Source organism: Lynx rufus, unplaced genomic scaffold (assembly GCF_022079265.1).
Source record: "Lynx rufus isolate CCGP_SWC_20201006 ecotype Redwood Valley unplaced genomic scaffold, mLynRuf1.p SCAF_6, whole genome shotgun sequence".
NCBI classification, from domain to species: Eukaryota; Metazoa; Chordata; class Mammalia; order Carnivora; family Felidae; genus Lynx; species Lynx rufus.
In genome coordinates this window covers 47,538,640-47,560,220 of record NW_025814878.1, presented here as the reverse complement: position 1 = coordinate 47,560,220, position 21,581 = coordinate 47,538,640, and the positions used below count along the sequence as shown (strand labels likewise).

The 21,581-nt window shown below is 40.0% G+C and overlaps 1 protein-coding gene across 1 annotated transcript; it reads left to right on the top strand.

Moving 5' to 3' along the window:
* Nucleotides 1–1,102: 1,102 nt before the first annotated feature.
* On the top strand, nucleotides 1,103–20,223 carry LOC124529106 (uncharacterized). The gene is made up of 7 exons (XM_047103009.1): nucleotides 1,103–1,178; nucleotides 2,900–3,052; nucleotides 4,760–4,861; nucleotides 9,386–9,547; nucleotides 19,040–19,152; nucleotides 19,535–19,670; nucleotides 19,927–20,223. Exons 1-7 carry the CDS (start codon nucleotides 1,161–1,163, stop codon nucleotides 20,221–20,223), a joined length of 981 nt encoding a protein of 326 aa, XP_046958965.1. The 5' UTR covers nucleotides 1,103–1,160.
* The last annotated feature ends 1,358 nt before the right edge of the window (nucleotides 20,224–21,581 follow it).

The following is a 21,581-nucleotide window of genomic DNA, read 5'->3' as shown; positions in this document are numbered from 1 at the left end:
TTGTGGTTTTGCACATGTGTTGTTTTATGGCATTGATCTTGCTTGACATTTTTCTATAAGCCAAGAAGTTATATCTTCTTAATAAACAAGTATTAATTTAATATTTTATGATGGAAAAAATAAGAAAAATACTTTTCTTAGACATTATTATCTCCCTCTTTATAACTGGCAAATAAAGAGAGAGGGAGAAAAGCAATGAACTTGAAGTTGAGAGTACTAGGTTCCAGATATATTTCTGTAGTGGCCTCACTGTGGGCCTGTTTAGGTCATTTCATCTCTTTGGGCTTCAATTTATTCATCTCCAAAATACACCTTTCAGATTAAGTGAAACCTAAGGTCTCTTTCAGTTTTACTATTACATGTTTAAAAAATAATTTCCTTATCTGAATCAATTTAATGGTCCTCCTGCCCTTACCTTGTGTTATAGATAACTAAGAAACCTAATCAGGTTTCTACTCTGAGTGGCATATTTGCTTGGGATATGTACAGGGTGACACAGGAACACCTGAAGTGGCAGCTATCTTAGTTGTAGGGAATCAGAGAAGGCGTCTCAGAGGAAGGCCGTCTGAACTGGGTCCTTAACAATGAGCAGGAGTGAGCCAGGCAAAAGGAGATAAAAGCTCTCACTTTCTTCTAATTTGTTGGTTAATTTATAAATCATAATCTTTGTATACCACAAAGGACTATAGTTAGTTCTCCCACTAAGTCATTCTTCAAAGGGTCTGTTGGGTTTCTCCTACAGGCTGTGTGAAGGTGAGTGGTCCTTGCTACCTCCCCCAGAAAGCCAGCATCAAGGGTTTGTCAGATAGGCATGGCCCAGGATGGCCTGGCCTGTAAATTGTGCCAGAGAAGCTTGGGCAAAGAGCAGAATGGGCCTCCCTGTGAACAGAGAAGCTCCTGCCTTCAGTTATCTCGCAGAACACTCCATTTTCCCTCCCTGATTAGTGTTTACTGGTCTTAGTGTTCTTGGTTTTGGTTTTTTTATTTTGTTTTGTTTTGTTTTGTTTTGCTTTGTTTTAGGGCTGACAAGAACAGAAGCTGCTTTCTCCCTGCCCCAACACGTGACTGAAAGAGAAGGACTGAAACCCCAGCTGAGGCTCCTGCTCTCCCATTTTAATATCCCATATGACGTGGAAGAGCTAAGGGATGCTACTAAGGAAATGGAACTCTTTAACCTGGTACTTGATAGACTCTTTCTTAATACAAAGATAGGTGTTCATGAAAGAAAACACTACTGTTTGCCACAAAGTTGGATATTTATGCTGCCTCAATTGTTTCTAGAGTGATAAAATTTAATTGTAATAGGTGAGATTTAGATTAGCACTTGAACTTCCCCTCTGTAAGAGTACTGGGTCTCTTGAATATACAACACAGAGGGATCACAGGATTTATTTTTCTGTAGAATTTAAAGAAAGAGTAGTTTATAGTCCATAGTAGATGGTATAAAAGTAGCCAAGACTTGGAAGATTTGCATAATGGAGTTGTCTAGTGTCTTGAGCCCTTCGATTCTCGGAATGTGTTGTAGTAGCTCTCCTATTGGCAAAAATTCTTTAAATTCAATAGAGTTTTATATTATGTAGTGATTTTTTAAAGTCATGCAGTCTGCTGAACTATAACAGTGTTGCACTTCCTTTAAAAAAAAAACTCGTATTAATAGAAACCATGTTAAAACTCATTTCAAAGGGAAAAAATAGAATTATGTATGGATAGCTTTAAATTTAGAATATAAAGTTTTCAGCCAAAGCATCAATAATAAAGATATTACTTTAGGTCTGGGTGTGGAATTTTGCAAGCATATGTATTCGCTAGGGAAAAATAGTAAATTGATTGATCCAAACAGGCAAAACTAAAATCTGAATGTGTTTGAATGCTCTTTGTGTAAGAAGGAGCCACTGTCCTCCCTGTCACCATTTGCCTTGACATTCAACTTTCACTTCCATGTGTGCTTGTTCCAGCATGATTTTACTAGGATTATTTCTACTAATATGTAACATGGTCTCTTTATGCTCCCTGAAACCGGTGGTATCACATGTCCTCTGGTTTCTTTGAAGGTGATGTTTCAGCTCTTGCCTTTCTTTGCAGCAGAGCCCTTCTAGGGAGTACCTTACCCTCATTATCAGCAAGCGTTGTGATAAACAAAAACTGGAATTGGAATAAGACGGTGTTTTTAAAAGAGTCAAAATAAACAAAAATAAATGATAACACAGTAGCTATCATCAATGATAACAAACAAACCAACCAACCCATGAAGCTGCTGAGCAGACTTGTTCCAAAAGAACAGCTTGTTTCCTTTCCATAGCAATAGTTTCCACTTCTGATTATTTTGAACGTTTTTTTTTTTAATTTATTTTTGAGAGAGACCAAGTGTGAGCGGGGGAGGGGCAGAGAAAGAGGGAGACAGAATCTGAAGCAGGTTCCAGGTTCTGAGCTGTCAGCACAGAGCCAGATGCGGGGCCTCAAACTCGTGAACCACGAGATGATGACCTGAGCTGAAGTCAGATGCTTAACCGACTGAGCCACCCAGGCGCCCCCTCCACTTCTGATTTTCTTATAACAGTGTTATGTGCAGTGCTTGTGCTCACAAGATAATCACATTACAACAATTTTTTGTTCGTGTAGGAAGAGTTCTTATATTTGGGTACTGTTTATTCTGGTTCTCTAATTCCTTAGAGCAGAGTCAGCAAATGACAGCTGCAGGCCACCACCTGTTTTGTTTTGTTTTTTAATAAAGTTTTATTGGAATTCATCCATGCCCACTAGTTTACATATTACTATGACTGCTTTCATACCACAAATGCAGAGTTGAGTATTTGCAACAGAGACTATATATATGGTCTGCAAAGACTAAAATATTTACTATCTGACCCTTTAAGAAAAACTTTGCCTTCATCCTGTTTAGGTTTCCCAAAAATTTCAAAGCATCTTTATGGAGCAACAGAGAATGCAAACATTTCCAGACTATGATGCGAAGATAGCTACTATGGAGAATTTGGGTTTGGCAGGACCTGGTATGGCCTTGAAAAAGAAAGCTAACTGGATTTCCTTTATAAAGGTAAGGAGACCTGTAGTGATAGTCACCTGTCAGTGATGTCAGCATGGTCATAAAGTATCCAAGCAGGCCAAGCAACCTGGTAGCACCAGGTCTGTCGGGTCCCTATTTTCCCCTCGCCTCAGTGCCCTAAGCAAACTGTCCCGTAGGACCAACGGTAGGTACACCAATCTCCCCCAGCTCCTTCCTGCCTTGGGTCCATGTTGAAGTTAGCCATGTTGACCTGCCTTCTCTGAAAAGCCCCCATGATCCTGTACTCTGTATTGGGTCAGAACTCTCTTGTTGTTAGTGGTCTTGGCTACTTGGCTAGAACAAAGAATAACGTTCAAAGGTATAAGTGAGCTGTGTAAATCCAGCTTTTTAGTCAAAAACTATTCATTGAGTATATACTATGTGTGAGGCATGACCCTTGGTGCTGGAGATACACAATTTACAAACAATACAGAAGCAGATTAAACAAGATGATTTTGGGTAGTGGTAAGTATAGCGGATTCTCATTGTTTGGAGTTACTATGTTCTATAAAGTTGCCACAAACACTGAATTAACAAATACAGAACCATTGTTCGTAGGGAAAATACAAGGTTTATTCATCAACTGATCAATACATTACTTTGATTTATGTGTGTTTCTGTTTAAAGACTAATATATGTTTTTGATTCATTAACGTTGAACTCGTGGCCAATAGCACTATAACTCATGCCTGAAAAAAACTTATCAAACATATGTATATCTTCTATAACATATATCACAGCCTTCCTGTACTTAGGAACACTTAGGAATACTTCAGCACTATACCTAGGGGCCATTTTAAGCAGTGACATCATTAGTAAAAAACATGAAAATGTAGAAACAAAAAGAACTTGTTTACAGTATGAGAACTGAAACAAGAAGGCAGAATGTCACCTTGTTTGACCTCATCTGGGAATGTGGGGTGGGATGACTCAAATTTTTCACCATCCTTTGCATGTCCATGAATAACCTGGATAGATCTGCTGCTATTTGTTTGGATTTTAAAAATAAATTTTAGTGAGTAGAAAAATTTTCAGATACAAAATCCATGAATAATGAGGATCAACTAATTGTGAAAGAAAGAAAAGTCTTGTATGGTAAGATGGACGGTGGGAAAGGAGAGAAACCTCCTGGGGCTTGAGCAAATAGGTGGTTGGTGTGGGAAAAGCCAGACTTTCTGTTTTAGATTGTTACATTTGCCTTCCAACTATAGATAGCAAGGAGATAGTTGGATATAATAGACTGGAGCTTAGAGCTAGATATAAATTTGAGAGTTATGAGTATGTTGATGTATGTACAGCTATGGGTCTAGTTTTTGAAATATACCCTATTAATGCAGAAGGTAAATTTTTACTGTGGAGTATTTGTGGTCACACTTTTCTTGCCCCATAAATCAAGTGTGGTGCCCAACACTGATGGATTTAGGGTCCCTCCTGCTCATGGATGGTGCTGTGTCGTCCCAGTTGAAGCTAGTAATGTATCTCATAGGCCAGGCACCAACAGGAATTGCTGCTGCCATCTCCCTCCATGGATCTGTGAACCCATGCAGACCCTTTCCAAGATGTCCCATGATCTTGGCAAACTTTCTAGCACCAAGATTAGATCCCATTTCAGAAGGACCTTGAATCTCTTTGCTTGCAACTTTTTTTTAGAACCATTCTGTTATGTTGTAACTTTGTATGAACATGTTTGTCCGTTAGATTAAGCCAAAATGTGATCCTTGGCAAAAGAAGATGTTGACCAAACTAAAAGAACGGAAAAGAATTGATGCATTAATGCAACTCCAAGCAAAGTTTTTGAAGGTAAGAAAATAACCATGTTCCCTTGTAGATAAAATTCTTGCTAAAATCATTCTCAGAAAATTGAATTTTCTTTCCCTTTTAAAGAAATATTAGCCATGGATTTTCTATGAAAGCTTTATTTGGAACGTTCTAATCTAATTGCAAAAGTTTTATAGCCCTGTTAGTTTTCAGTAGAAAGTAACAATTGTCAAAAGAGCTGGATTTCAGTCCAGCTTCAGCACTAATGCTCTGTGTGACATTGGTCTAATCACAAAACGTCCTTGAGTTTGTTTCCTCATCTGTGAAACAGAAATAGTGGATGAAGTTATCTTATTTTTATTGTGGTAAAAATCACACAGCATAAAATTTGTCATAGTAATCATGTTACGTGCACGTAGTTGTGTTCGGTATATTCACATTATCGTGAAACAGATCTCCAGAACTTTTTCACCTGGCAAACAGAAACTCTGTACCTATTAAACAACAATTCCCTATTTCCTCCTCCCCACAACCCCTAGCAACCACCATTCTATTTTCTGTTTCTAAATTTGACTACCTTTAGATACCTCTTATAAGTGGGACTCATATAGTATTTGTCTTTTTTGTAACTGGCTTATTCCACTTAGGGTAATTTCCTCAAGATTCATCCGTGTGGTAGCATGTGGCCAGATTTCCTCTCCCTTTTGTTTTTCACAAACATTTTATCAGCTTTATTCACAACAGCCAAAATCTAGAAACAACCCAGATGTCTTTCAGAGGGTAAATGAACTAGTTGTGGTACATCTGTACCATAGAATAGCAGTCAGCTGTAAAAAAGAACAAACTAATGATATACCCAAGAACCTGGATGAATCTCCAGAGAACTAGGTGACTGAAAAAAAGTCAATCGCATAAAGATGGTATAAGTCCATTTCTACAATACTCTTTTTTTTATTTTTTTTAAGTTTTTTTTTTTAATGTTTATTTATTTTTGAGACAGAGAGAGACAGAGCATGAACAGGGGAGGGTCAGAGAGAGAGGGAGACACAGAATCCGAAGCAGGCTCCAGGCTCTGAGCACAGGCTCTGAGCCTCAGCACAAAGCCCGACGCGGGGCTCAACCCACAGACGGTGAGATCATGACCTGAGCTGAAGTCGGACGCTCAACCAACTGAGCCACCCAGGCGCCCCTCTACAATACTCTTGAAATGACAAAGTATAGAAATGGAGAATGGATTTGTGGATTGTAGGAGCTAAGGAGAGGCTGGTGAGGAAGGGAAAGAAGTGTGGCTATAAAAGAGCAACATAAGGGATCCTTGTGGTGATGCATTTGCTCTATAACTTGACTGTATCAAGGTCAATATCCAGGTTGTGATATACTGTACTATGGTTTTGCAAGATGTTAACATTGGCAGAAATGGAGTGAAGAGTACATGGGATCTCTTTACATTATTTCCCCCTCTTTTCTTCGATTGTAGTAAAATAGACATAAAATTTACTATTTTATCTAGTTTTGTTTGTCTCAAGTTTTTATTTAAATTCTAGTTAGTTAACATATAGTGTAATATTGGTTTCAGGAGTAGAATTTAGTGATTGATCATTTACATAGAATACCCAGTGCTCATCCCAACAAGTACCTTCCTTAATGCCAAACACCCGTTTAGCCCATCCCCCCACCCAACACCCCTCCATCAACCCTAACCACCTCCCTTCCACCAACCTTACATTAGTTCTCCACTGTTAAGAGTCTCTTATGGTTTGCCTCCCTCTCTTTCTTTTTCCCTTCCCCTATGTTCATCTGTTTTGTTTCTTAAATTTCACATAGGAGTGAAATCATATAGTATTTGTCTTTCTCTGACTGATTTATTTTCCTTAGCACAAGAAACTCTAGCTCCAGCCACATCATTGCAAATGGCAAGATTTCATTCTCTTTGATGGCTGGGTAATATTCCATTATACACACACATACACACACACATACACACACATACACACACATATACACACATTTTATTCACACACACACACACACACACACACATACATATATAGATATTTTATTCATTTTGAGAGAGAGACTTCATGATGAGCAAGGAAGGGTCAGAGAGAGAGGGAGAGAGAGAATCCCAAGCAGGCCCTGCACTGTTAGCACAGAGCCTGATTTGGGGCTTGATCCCACAAACTGTGAGACCATGACCTGAACTGAAACCAAGAGTTGGATACTTAGCCAGCTGAGCTACCCAGGTGCCCTGTTTTAACTATTTTTAAGTGTACAGTTTAGTGGTATTAAGTACATCCATAATGTTGGATAATCATCACCACCGTCCACCTCCAGGACTTTTCATCTAGCAAACTGAAACTGTAGACCCATTAAACAATAACTCCTCATTCTTCCCTCTCCCTATTCCCTGGAAACTACCATTCTAATTTCTGTCTCTATGCGTTTGACTACTCTAGGTACCATGTATTAGTGAAATAATACAGTATTTGTCTTTTTATGACTGACTTATTTTACCCACCCACATTCATCCATGTTGTAGGATACATTAGAATTTCCTTCCTTTTTAAGGCTGAATAATATTCTCTTGTGTGTATCTACCATGTTTTAAAAAATCTATTTGTTGATGGACATCTGGGTTGCTTCCACCTCATGGCTATTATGAATCATGCTGCTATGAACATGGATGTGTAAATATCTTTCTGAGATCCTGCTTTCTATTCTTTTGGATATAAACCCAGTAGTGGAATTGATGGATCATAAGGTAATTCTGTTTTTAATTTTTATTTTCCATAGAAAGAGCAGCATTTTACAATACTACCAACAGTACACAAGAGTTCCAATTGCTCCACATCCACATCAGCACATGTTATTTTCTTCCTTCCTTCCTTCCTTCCTTCCTTCCTTCCTTCCTTCCTTGTTCTTTCTTCCTTCACCTCCTCCTCCCCTTCAATGCCCCATCTGTCTCCCCCTCCCCCTCCTTCTCCTCCTCCTCTCCTCCCCAACTACCTTCTCTCCCCCTTCTTCTTCTCCTTCTTCCTGTCTTTCTTGATACTAGCCATCCTAATGGATGTGAGGTGATATCTCATTTTGGTTTTACTTTGTATTTCTCTGATGATTAGTGATTTTGAGAATCTTTTCTTATGCTTATTGGCCATTTGTATATCATATTTGGGAAAATGTCTATTGAAGTCCTTTGCCTATTTTTAAATTGGGTTATTCTATTTGTTGTTGTTGAGTTGTAGGAGTTCTTCATATAGTCTGGATATTAAACTCTGATCAGATATGTGATTTGGAAATACATTCCCTCATTCCCTAGGTGACTTTCACTCTGTTAATTGTATCCTTTGATGCACAAAAATTTAAAGTTTTATGTAGTCACATTTGTCTATGTTGCTTTTTCTTGCCTGTGCTTTTGGTGTCATATCCAAGAAATCATTGCCAAATTCAATGTTATGAAGGTTTTTCCCTGTTTTTGTCTAAGAGTCTTATAGTTTTAGGTCTTATGTTTAGATTTTTAATCTATTTTGGGTTAATTTTTTTGTGTCTGGTATAAGATAAAGGTTTAACTTCATTGCTTTGCATGTGGATATCCAGTCCTAAAACAATTTGTTGAAGAGACTGTCCCTTCTCTGTTGAATGACATTGACATCTTTTGATCATCTGACCACATACTCGAGGGTTTATTTCTAGATTTTCTATTCTATTCTGTTGGTCTATATGTCCAATTTATTCCCGTACCACACCATTTTGATTACTGTAGCTTTGTAATATGGTCTGAAATCAGAAAGTGTGAGTCCTCCAGTTTTGTTCTTCTTTTTCAAAATTATGTTGGCGATTTGGAGTCCCTTGAGATTTTGTATAAATTTTAAGATGAATTTTTCTACTTATGCAAAAAACGCCATTGGGATTTTGATTAGAGATTGGACTAAATGATATTTGAAGTTCCTTGGGATATTAAAATGATTGAAATTCCATAATACTTGTATCACTGCAGTAGGAGTTCAGCGTTGGGACTATTATTTGATTCTTTACTTCCGGAAAAGAAGGAACATTTATTCAGTACCTACTACATGCCAGGCGTTCTTGCAGCAATCTGGGGAGATACATCCTAGTGTTCTTGTTAGGACAGAACAAGAACAGGATTCCAGCAGAGATGCAAGCCCAAGTCTGCTTCCTTACAAAGCCTGTGCTTCCCTCACACTACCCAGCCTCCTCTTCTTCCATCTCCTGGCAGCTTCCTAATAGCAAACAGGGTTTGTACCCAAAATGATGGGTGTTCATCTTTTCACTGGTCCCACAACACCTCTAGGGGAGCAACCTGCTATTGTGTTTAGAGGGTTGTCACACAATTTTAAATGAGCTCCTATGTGTATTTGAATACTTACAATGTTACATGGATGGACATATGTAAGGGAATCGTGATGTTTGAGTATGATTTTATTTTTTAACTGAATAAAGCCCCACTTGGGACTGCTTTCCTATTCGTGTGTACATGACCACATTCTTGCTGAAAAGAAGGGAATAATGCTTTTCCCAACCATTCATTTCCCCCTTGTACTCCTTGAGATTTCCAGCCCTGAGCGAGTGATGCAAGTGCTCCAAGACCACGCGGCGAAGACAGTCATGCTGGCTCCATCTCATCCAGCTTTCGTGGCTTCCCAGAGTTCGCATCAGTGCAACTATGACAGTATCTGGGAGGACATTTATAGCAACACCAACCTGTACCAGGTACAACAGGAAGAAATAACCAATGTGCCTTTCTGTTCTACATACCACCTGTGTGTATGCCTTAGAAATTTACTTTGGTAGTTTTGCAGAGACCCTCCCCCTAAAAGCTTTACTACCCAGCCAGGCTTGTTTTTATTATATATATATATATATATATATATATGCACACACACACACACATTTATACACACACACACACACACACAATTAGCATTTAATACACTTAAATGCTAATTAAAAACAGGCATATAAAGAAGTGTAATACAAGATGTTGCTGCCGGGACCTATACTCAACCAATACATACAAATGCAAAGCTTCACACTTTAGTGCTTAACGGACGAAGCCACCCAGGGGCCCCCACTCCTTAGTGCTAAACCAAATGAGTTGGACAGTTGTTAAATATTGTTTTAGAGGCAAAGTGGTGCCCCCAGGGTTGGTTCTTTTGGGAGAAAGCCTCTGGAAAAAGGAGGAAATTGAGCCTGGACTTGACAGAATCGTGGGGCTCGGGGAAGTGGTGCTGGAGAGGGAAGCACATTCGGGAGGGAAGCATGAACAACAATGCAGAGGAGATACTGTGCGTGGAGTGTTCAAGTCCAGTTTGGCTGCATGAAAGATTCATGTGGAAATAAATATAGGGAAGAGAGGTGTTTTTAAGAGGGGGAGAGAGTAGGTTTTGAATGCCTCTAAATTTCCGACCAAGGAATTTGTACTTTTCCTGTAAGGGAAGTGATATATACAAAGCTGTATTTTGTAGGAAGGCTAATTTAGTAGCAGGTGTTAGTTGGATGGGAAGAGGGAGAGATTGGAGGCAGGGAAGCCTGCCAGATAGCTACTACATAAGATGGGCCTGGAGCTTCGCAATGAAAATCAGTTTCTACACAAAGCTATTGGATATTTGTCTTCACGGTGGTACTATATCACTTTTGAATAATCTGCTATTATTTCTCTGTTGCTCTAAGGGAAGAGTTTTGTTTCCTTTGCTTATTTAAGATGGGAAGACTCAATATGTTCATTGTGTGAGAGGAATGAGCAGTGGAGAGGAAGGGATGGAAGATATGAATTGTTAAATCTGAGAAAAGGACCCTGGGGAAAGAGGAGGGAATGGAATGAAGAAACCAGTCCAAGGAGTAATTTTGAGAAAGGGAGAATGGCATCACTTCCCTTGAGGTGAATGAGGTATATAGAATTGTCACGTGCCAAAAGATAAGGTGTGGTAGCTTGTAAATGGCCCTGGCTGTCTCCAGGAGAGAGAGAAGAGGGAGAGGATGTCTGCATTAGTGAGGTGGGAGGTGAAAGTGACAGGTGAGGAGGTATATCACTGCTGGGAACACCACAGGGCCACCAGTGAGAAAAGAATATAAGGATGACCATGTAGCTAGTGGGTTCAGTTGAAGTAAGAGGGCCTGAATTTGTCTTGGGCCCAATCTGCATAATAATCCTATTATTTTCACCCCTAAAGATTAATTGTAGAGTGACTAAAAATTATACATAAAGTCGAAGGTATGGAGAAGTTTAGTAGAATGCTAGAGAGAGCACTGTCATGGTCCATCATCTCAGACTGGGTATGGGAGAAAGCGAAACTTGAAATGAGTTACAGATTAGCTGGAAGCAAACCTGTAAGTGCATGTATGTATACACACACACACACACACACACACACACACACACACCACAACTTCAATGCACTTTTTAATCTGTTTAGGTAAGGATCTAGAGAACCTAATAAAAAATGATTTGGTCACACAGATCAGGAACAGATACAGCATATCATGGCATGGATCTCCCTGGCCTCTGAATTCTCTGATAGGGCATGACTACCAACGACACTCCTCAGCTAGCATCCTGCAAGAATTGAGAAAATAGCCACATTTTTCCTATTCCATGCCTTTTCATACTGAGGTATATGTCACCTTGCAGGAAGACCTTATACTAACAAGGGGACATTTAAAAACATCTGGCTCTTTTGTTTCTTGCACCAAGCTTGAAGGAAAGGAGGTAGGGAGTAGGAAAGAAGGGAGGGGACGAAGGCAAAGTCAGCCCAGGTATCTCAGAATAAGACCCCTGCTCCTAGGATCCTGGACAGTCTACCTCTTGATGTTGATATAATCCTCCATTACCTGAAATTCTGGTATTAATATTTGAGGGCCATTAGCACTAATATGCTTTTCTCCTTGACTGAGAGAATGGGGGCAATTAAATTTCTGGGTGCCAGATGAGGGTGAAAAGAGGTGAATATGAGTAAGGGAGTGGTGAGAGGCAAAGGAAGAGGGAGTCAGAGGCAAAGAGCTTCATGTTTGAATTCATGGAGAATGGTCCAGGGTCTGGCTGGACCAGCAGGCCAGAGTTGTAGCAATGCCTATGGGTATTTAGGGGACAAAGGAACTTACCAGGGAAAAGCAGAAGGTGCATGACAGCAGGAGGAGATGCTGGCTCAAGTAAATGTTGAAAGGCAGAAAACACTAAGAGGTGCCCAGCCACCCAGTGGAGAGAACTAACACTTCTGCCATTCTCTGTTACTGCTTTCCTCCATTTGCAGATGAGGTAGAAAGTCAAGCAGGGTATGATGAAATGCAGTCTGCTTTCACCAAAATCTGTTGTGAATGCAATTGCCTAGTGTTAAATAGGAGGGGAAAAAAAAGAAAAGAAAGAAAACCACTTCCTCTGGCTATTGACTGACTTGTAAATGTTGTTCTTGGAATTAGCCAAAGGGAGAAAAATGTGAACACCTCTTTTCAAGTTGATATACACCCTAAAGAGACTTAGAATACCTATAGATTTTAGAGGTGGATCCTGAGGGGAGCCATATAACACACATGGATTAACCTGCATGTTAGTGTCATGCAAGTTATTCATTCATTCATTCATTCATTCATTCATTCAATGATTATTACATGGATGCTGCCTTTGTGCCAGGAATTGTGCTGCTCAGGGAATGAAACATGCAATAAACAAGTGAACAAAAAAGTAAATCTACGTCTCTAACTTGTGGGTTCCATGAAGAAAACCACAGGAAAAGGGGGCAGTAGGGTAGAAAGGAGCACTCTCGGAATGATCAACCAAGCTCTTTCACAGTTGGGGACATCTGAGCTGAAATCTGATGAATGAGAAGGAGTCAGCCATACTGGAGAAGAGTTTTCCAAGTAGAGAATGGAAAATAGCACAGTGTCTGAGAAAGGAAATTCTGAGGCAACAATCAACAGTTTTCTACTTTTCCTTCACAGTTTCCTGTGGGTGTTATTTTGTGACCTCCTTGGGTATATCTGCTCTGGTCAAGAGTCACTTTATACAGTATCAGGGGACCAATAGTAGTGTGATGCCATTCTGAATGTTGAATACTAGTCGGATGAGATTAGAATTAAGTGGAAGGTGGCAGCTGGGAGGAGTCATAGGAATGTGGGTATGAATTTTAAAGCTCTGTTACTATTTTGCAAGCATGTAGCAATCAAGTATGAATTTTAGCATCTATATGCTGGTCAGCATTCTGATTCTGAAGTTGGCAAGTGATAATAGCCCGTGAAAAATGACTTTCTTAAGCGTCTTCTGCATGAAGGAAAGCAAACCTGGTAGGACTGTCCATTTTAACAGCTCTGAAGGAATATAAGCACTAATTATGTATAGCACAACTTCAGAACAATTTCTGATCAATTTTCTGTGAACACTATTCACCAGCAGCCTTTCCTTAGGGATTTTTTTTAAAGAAAATAAATGTTTTATTTTACAGTAGTTTTAGATTTACAGAAAAGTTAAAAAGATAGTGTAAAGAGTTCCCAGGAATCCCTGTCCAGTTTCTCCTATTATTTAAAAAAAATTTTTTTTAATGTTTATTTATTTTTGAGAGAGACAGTGAGCCAGAGTGCAAGCTGGGGAGGGACAGAGAGAGAGGGAGACACAGAATCCAAAGCAGGCTCCAGGCTCTGAGCTGTCAGCACAGAACCCCATGTGGGGCTCAAACCCACGAGCTGTGAGATCATGACCTGAGCCGAAGTCGGACACTCAACCGACTGAGCCACCCAGGTGCCCCTAGTTTCTCCTATTATTAACATCGATCTTATATTACTTTGTCACACCTAAGGAACCAGCATTGGTACATTACTGACATCTAAACTAGACTATAGTTGGAATTCACTAGTTTTTCCATGAATGTCTTCTTTGTGCTCCAGGGTACCACATTATCTTTAAGTGTCCTGTTTGCCAGTCTCCACAGGTCTGTGTCCATTTCTCGGTCTTTCCTTGTTTACCATGACCTTGACAGTCTTTAGGAGTACTGGCCAGGCAACCTGTAGAATGTTCCCTAATTTGAATCTGTCTGATGTTTTTCTCATGGTTATACTGGGGTTATAAGTTTGGAGGATGAGCACCTCAGAGGTGAAGTGCCTTTCTCATCACATCATATCTGAAGCAGATGCTATCAACCTGATTTATCACTGGGGATGTTACTCTTGATCATGTGGTTAGGCTAATGATGTTTGCCAGTTTTTCCACTGTAAACTTACCATTTTTCTCCTTAAGAAGTTGTTAGAAATTAATTTTAAACTACAGAAAAAATAAACAAATGTCTCCTAGTAAAAAGTGGAAACATCACTGAAAAGTTAATGCTTTAACTTTAGCTAACGGGAACTCTGATACTGGGTCCCCATTCTACTTCCTCAGAGGTTAACATGGTTATTGGCTTCAAGCCTTTTTAATGCATTTACATTTAAACGCATGTTCTCCTTAAAATATATACATATAGCATAATTTTGTATTTTAGTTTTGTATATAAATAATCTATCATTGGGGCGCCTGGGTGGCGCAGTCGGTTAAGCGTCCGACTTCAGCCAGGTCACGATCTCGCGGTCCGTGAGTTCGAGCCCTGCGTCAGGCTCTGGGCTGATGGCTCGGAGCCTGGAGCCTGTTTCCGATTCTGTGTCTCCCTCTCTCTCTGCCCCTCCCCCGTTCATGCTCTGTCTCTCTCTGTCCCAAAATAAATAAAAAACGTTGAAAAAATAAATAAATAAATAATCTATCATTGGGGGGCCTGGGTGACTCAGTTGGTTAAGTGTCCAACTCATGATTTCTGCTCAGGTCATGATCTCAAGGTTTGTGAAATCGAGCCCTGTGTCCAACTCTGCGCTGACAGCATGGAGCCTGCTTAGGATTCTCTCTCTCTCTCTCTCTCTCTCTCTCTCTGTCTGCCCCTCCCTCACTTGCTCTCTCTCTTTCAAAATAGATAGAAATAAACTTTAAAAAATTATTTACATGATCTGTCATACGCCATGGATCTTTGTGCAACTTGCTCTTTTTTGCCCAATAATATGTCTTAGAGATCTGTCTCTGTTGTTCTTTTTAATGGCTGCACTATATTTTATTATATACCACAGATCACACAGACACCTCCCTGTGGATAAGCGTTGCCATTTTTTATTCCATTAGAAACCATTCCTACTGAATTTTCTTGTACATGCCTCCTTGTGCATGTGTGTGTTTCTTTAGAGTAGATATTTAGAAGTGGATTTCCTGGGTTACAGAATGTGCACATTCAAAATTTCCTGCTAAAGTGGTATATCGTTTTTCTCCCAAACAGTAACTTATGAGAGAACCTGCTTTCCCACGTCCATTTTAACACGGAATGTGTTTGTCTGAACATTGATAATATTTGTAATGTTTCTATCACAGTTTGAATTGGCCTTTTATTTACTATCAGCATGGAAGGCTGGCCACTCTTTTCTTTATACACAATTCTATTTCCAAATTCACTTAAAGATCTGGGTTTGGGGGATAAAGAAAAAAATACCAAATCTTCTTATAATTGTTAATTGAAGATAATTTATAACTAGAAAGAGGTAATTCTGGTCCAAATGGACTGCATTTTTTGATAGCCTTCTGAAAAAACTTAAAAATAATTTAACTGTAGTCCTAACCAGGAGAAGGAATAGACCAGGCAGCCCTGTGTGGATCTTCCCGAACCTCCCAAACTTGTATCATATCAAGTTACTTGTATCCAGTGCTTTTCCCCAAGAAAATCCCTGTTTACTCAAATGGTTATTTATGTACAGACATTCAATACTACTATTGACCATCATATATCTTTTTTTTTTAATTTGCATCTAAGTTAGTTAGCATATAGGGCAATAATGATTTCAGGAGTAGAATCCAGTGATTCATCCCTCACATATAACACCCAGAGCTCATCATAAGTGTCCTCCTTAATGCCCATTGCCCATTTAGCTATCCACCCACCCACAATCCCTCCAGCAACCCTTAGTTTGTTCTCTATATCTAAGAGTCCCTTAGACCATCATATTTCTAAAGGTATGGTTTAAATGGTCACTGTTCTTTAACTTTATGGAATGCTGAAGGGGCAGAAAACACTAGATCAACTTTGCCTCTTCTTTTGCTTCCTTTAAAAAAATTTTTTTTAATGTTTATTTATTTTGAAGAGACAGAGACAGAGCATGAGCAGGGGAGGGACAGAGAGAGAGGGAGACAAAATATCTGAAGCAGGCCCCAGGCTCTGAGCTGTAAGCACAGAGCCCGATGCGGGACTCAAACCCACAAACCACGAGATCATGACCTGAGCCAAAGTCGGACGCTCAACTGACTGAACCACCCAGGTGCCCCCAACCTCTACTTTTGCTTCTTCTTACTGGCCATACAGAGGAGAGGAGAAGGGGACAGCTGTTTCCCCCTGTGTTACTGCTCCCCTCCATTGCCAGAGATATTATGAGTACATGGTGTGCCCTCGCAAAAGTGTTATTATATACAGTAGCTCCAGTGTGCAAGAAGTTCAGGGACACATAAAACACTTCTTTTCTGGTTTCCCTCAACAATTCAATAAGGCATTTTAAAAACAAACATTTTCTGTTGACAATAATTACATGTATTTATCATAAAAAATTTGGGAAATATAGAAAAGTTCAAGGAAGAAAATAAAAACCAGCCATTATTTTACCACCCAAATATAACAATAGTATTGTTAACATTTGGTATACATTTATCCCTCTAGTCTTTTTATTCTGTAGGTATACACAAGGAAGCTGTAGGGACATTTAGGAGGTGGGAAATACATAATAGACATATTTTCCTTCTAATTCTTTCCCCCTCCACTCCCACTCCATTGCCCCTGCCAATTTCCCAGAATAAAATGAGATTTGCAATCAGTAGAAGTCTCAGAACTGTCCAAATACACGAAGTCAGCCGTGCTGGCAAAGACCCAGCCACCAGGGAGAGTAAATGTCAAAGGGTTTACCTGCCTCGGAAGAAAGTACAAACGCAGGTGGTGTTGACGTTCTGTTTTCCGGTCAGCCCTGCTGCTTACCTGCTCAGTGTCCAGCCTTCTTAGGGAGATACACTCATGCACCTTTGGTATTTCCTAAGCAGTTTACTTCTGTGGGCTGTGGTTGTTCTGTTTTTCTGGTGGGTGCTGGGCTCTCTCCCGTTACTCACCCTACCCTGTTGTGCCCCCTTCCTCTCTTCCTGGCAGTCTGCTGGGTATTTTTGTGGCTTGTTCAGTCATTCCTTCAAAGTGTCTTTCACTGTAACTTGATGTCACTTTCTGTTCCTTTCTATGTAATTCTGGGTAATTTTAGAAGCAGCTGAAAAAGTCACAGTCCCATCAGAGAAAGGCTGTGGTTCTGAGCCTGCCCTCTGGACCTACGCCCAGCAGTGCTGAACTGCAACATAAGAGCACCATAAGGCTGGGGGGCAAAAGTCTTCAGTAGAGCCCCTCTTACCCAAAATTCTGGGCCAAATAGAAACTGTCAAAGTTCAGCTTTCCTCATAGAGTACACTCTTCCCTACAGATTTTCTTAAAATAACAGAGATTCTCTTAATTTGGGGTAATGATCTTTTGTTTCTGTATTCAGGAACGCAAGTACACCATGTCGCCTCCTAAAGCCTTTTCCATTCCCAGGGTTGTGGGATGTTTACACAGAAATACACTGATGTGCATACTTACCCAAAACAGGCAGGAGTTAACTATCCACAGGCAGAATGGGAAGCTACTTAATGATACTCAATTAGACCATTTTCTTTCTCACCAACTCTTCCTAGTATCCCTGCTCCAAATTTTCTCCTCCACTGCCCGTCATAAAGACCAATTGTGTATCTTTAGAATCTTAAGTACTATATTAGTTAAAATTATATTTGGCTGTTGGTCATAGTTAAACACAAAATAAGAGAGGGTGAAAGGAGATGGGAATTTCTTTCTCTCCCTCATATTAACATCCAGGGGTAGGAAGTACAGAGACAGTGTGATGATTGCTCCCATGGAGTTCTCAGGGACCCATGCTCCTTCTGTCCTGGAGTTCCAACAAATGTGGCCTCCATGTCCAAGATCAACACCTGGTCTGAGATGGAGCTCCAGCTGTCACATTCATATATAAGTGGCAGGATGGACAATGGGGGTGAGGAAGCTGCCACTTCAAGGAAATTCCCAGAAGCTGCCACCTGACATTTTCACTCTCATTCCATTGGCCAGAACTTAGTCACATAGCTACGCCTAGCTGCAAAAGAGGCTTGGAAACGTCATCTCCATCTGGGTGGCTATGTGCCAAGATAAATATTCAATTACTATAGAAAAAGAGGAAAGCGGATATGGGGGAACAACCAGCAGTCTCTGCCATAGGGCCCTATTGGAATTCCAAGAACTATTAGAATATAAGTAACCCAAAGAGTGGGGTTCCAAATTAACTCATTGCCACTCAGAATTTTTGTGGGTATCAGCACTGCTACGAAAAAAGAATGTCTTATGAGAATGGCATTTATGCCCAGGGGCAGGCAGAAAGGACAGCTAAGAAAGGGGCTGCTCAGAGGGCCAAGGACATGATCATTCATCAATACCACCTTCTTCACAATTTTTCCTAGGGCCCTTTGTGTGTGATCTCATCCTGCTTGACATCAGGAAAAATGCCTGTGGATTTTTTAAGTATAAACCACGAGTTCTGTGATAGATCCTACAGGGCTAACTGACTATTGCAATCCATGGCCAGCATGTAATTGAGCACCTATGAGGTGCTAGTCACTAAGTGTTAATTCTCACAGCAGCTTATTTTGTATCATTATGCCATTTTACAAGTGTGAAAACAGGATCAAGACTTTAAACAATTAAATCATATAGGTCAAAAGTAGAAAGAGGTGTTTAATCCACTGATCTCTCTCAGCCTGGAACAAGACTAGATTAGAGACGTTCATGGTTTCAAGCATCTACAAATGTGTGTATCAACTTTTCACAAGGGAATCATGTAAAAGGTGTGTGTGGGGTGGCAATTTTTAAAAGCTGTGAAGAGTTTTATAAAACAGAGACTAAATAATAATAAAAACGGTGCCTTCCAATTTATTTTGGAAATCCACATTTTCATATGTCATGTTGCAATGGACCAAGATGCTCTTCTGTTTGCTCATCTAAATATGCCTTGGATCATAGGATTTAATTTTGTGGTGACCCAGCTCTGATTTTTGTTAATAATATTGCAAATGTTGATGTCATTCAACTGATGCTACTTTTTTGATAGAATGAAAATATGAAGGAAGATGACCTTGCGATGGAACAAAATGCAAATGACCCAGCACAAATAAGTCTCTGCCAACATGCTGATAAGCCTGTCAAGCAGAAAAAAGAGAAAGGGTAAAATTAAATCATTTTACTAGGGACTCAAGGAAATGGATTAAACACTGTGGAGGAAATTGAGTGACTGAATAATAAGTAGGTTACATGTTAACTCAAAAATATTTAAAGCTGAAATAAAAGCAAGACTGTTAAAACAGGTCAGACAACTAAATTAATGTTTCACCCTAGGTAGGACTGGGTTTTTAACAAGAGTAATTGCTAAGAGAAATTTCTTTTTATATTTATACATAGTAATTATTTTTCTTCTAGTTCATTTTTAAAGAGTAGCTACTGTGAAACTCCCTTAAGTTAAATAAAGTGACTTCAATTTGGTGTAGATGAATTTTCCGAACCACTTTGAGGTGGAAAGCATTTATTCTGTTTTTCCCGCCTGCTAAAGATACAGCTATGCAATGGCCCTACAACTGCTCGGCTTGGACGATGGGACTGGGCCCAGCGATAGGGATCCTGTCCTGACGAGGGGGACCTACTTGTCCTTTCTATATCTGCGCCACCTGCGAATCAGGGAGCTGCAGGTATGTGGATGGCATGGCATGCTGGCTTCAGGTGTCTGAAATGTTGGGTTGTCTCCCAAGGCGGCTTTCCTGCTTTCCCAGTAGCAATGCATCCTTACACCTGTTCTTTGTTTGGATATTTTTCCACAAAATCAGGCCATTCTGGGGGTGGTGTGTTTCTCAGCAGTAGGGTTGACCTGGCAACCCCATTCAGTTTTACTCTGTTGTGTGGGGCCAGCAAAGGGCAGGGGCCTAACCTGGTCTTTCTTTGTTTCAGCGCGTCTGTTTAGGAATTCTGAACTATTTCAGATCTGTTGAACGAACGCTGACAATCAACACTTCAGGCCTTACCATGGTTGCAGGGAGTCTGGTCCCCACCATAGAGGACAGTTCCCGGGTAAACATGGCAAAAGGAGGCTTGGGCATCTTGCAAGGCCTGGGAGCTCACCGCTATGTCCACGGGACATCTGCTGAGCACAAGGTGAGGTCAAGATTCGAGATGTTTTTCTCCCTTGATTATCCTGTCTCCCAAGCGCCCTTCTTCTTATGTAGCACCTGGAATCGGTTAACGTGATGGAATGACAGGTGGGGGGTTCTTAGGGATATGCTTTTTAAAAAAAAAAAATTTAATGTTTATTAAACATTAATTTAAAATAAAATATAATAATAATAATTGAAAATAAAATTTAATGGTTTTTACTGTATTTTATTTTTTAAGTTTTAATATACTTTATTGTCAAATTGGCTAACAAACAGTTTGTACAGTGTGCTCTTGGTTTTGGGGGTAGATTCCCATGGTTCATCGCTTATATACAACACCCAGTGCTCGTCCTAGCAAGCACCCTCCTCAACGCCCACCACCCATTTTCCCCTCTCCCCTACTCCCCCATCAACCCTCAGTTTCTTCTCTGCAAAATTTAATGTTTTTTAATATTTATTTATTTTGAGAGAGAGAGAGAGAGAGACAGAGTGTGAGTGGGGGGAGGGCAGAGAGAGAGGGAGAAACAGAATCCAAAGCAGCCTCCAGGCTCTGAGCTGTCAGCACAGAGCCCGATGCAGGGCTCGAACCCACGAACCATGAGATTATGACTTGAGCCGAAGTCAGATGCTTAACCAACTGAGCCAGCCGGCGCCCCAGGGATATGGCTTTTTAGAAAAATGCAGTGTCCACTTGAGAGTAGGCAGAGAGCAGTAAAAGCAGCCCTGGAGGACACATGAGGAAGGAAGGCATTTCAGCTGCAGGTTTGTTGACTCTATAGTGAGCAGAACATGAGGAGGCCTTTATGTTATCCTAGCCTGAGAACCATATGTCTTTACAGAGACGCTCTCATAAGACCCTTTTTGACATTGTTAGAGGTACCCTTCTGCCTCTTTCCTGTTTTGCAAGCCCCAAGTGAAAATACAGATTAGAAAACAAAGGTAGAAAAAAATTGGAAAGAGCTGGACAATTAAATATCGTTCATCCCTGTAAAAGCGTGTTTGCCCGTTGGTACTTTTAATATCTCTTGAATATATTTTTCTATAGTCCACAAAATTCATATCAACTCCCTTTCTTTAGGAATAAAGTTAAAAGTGCCTACAGTTTCTTGGAATATGGCAGACACTCTTGCAATATTTTCATTTCAATCTCTAGAAATTTTATTCCTGAAGGTAGGATTTTATAGGAACTTAATCTTCTTAAAAGATAGTTTGACAAATGTGAAAAATAAAATCTAATTTGCTATGAAGCAAGTTGAATTTTAAGCTCATATGACCCCTGACTTAAAGCTCGTCATGTCTATAAGGCTGAGAAATCTTATTATCAACTGTCATCCATAGGCAGTCTAGAGTAGCTCTGTCCAATAGAAATACAACACAAGCCACGTGTATAGTTTACAATATTCTAGTAGCCACATTTTAAAAGTATAAAGAGGGGTGCCTTGGTGGCTCAGT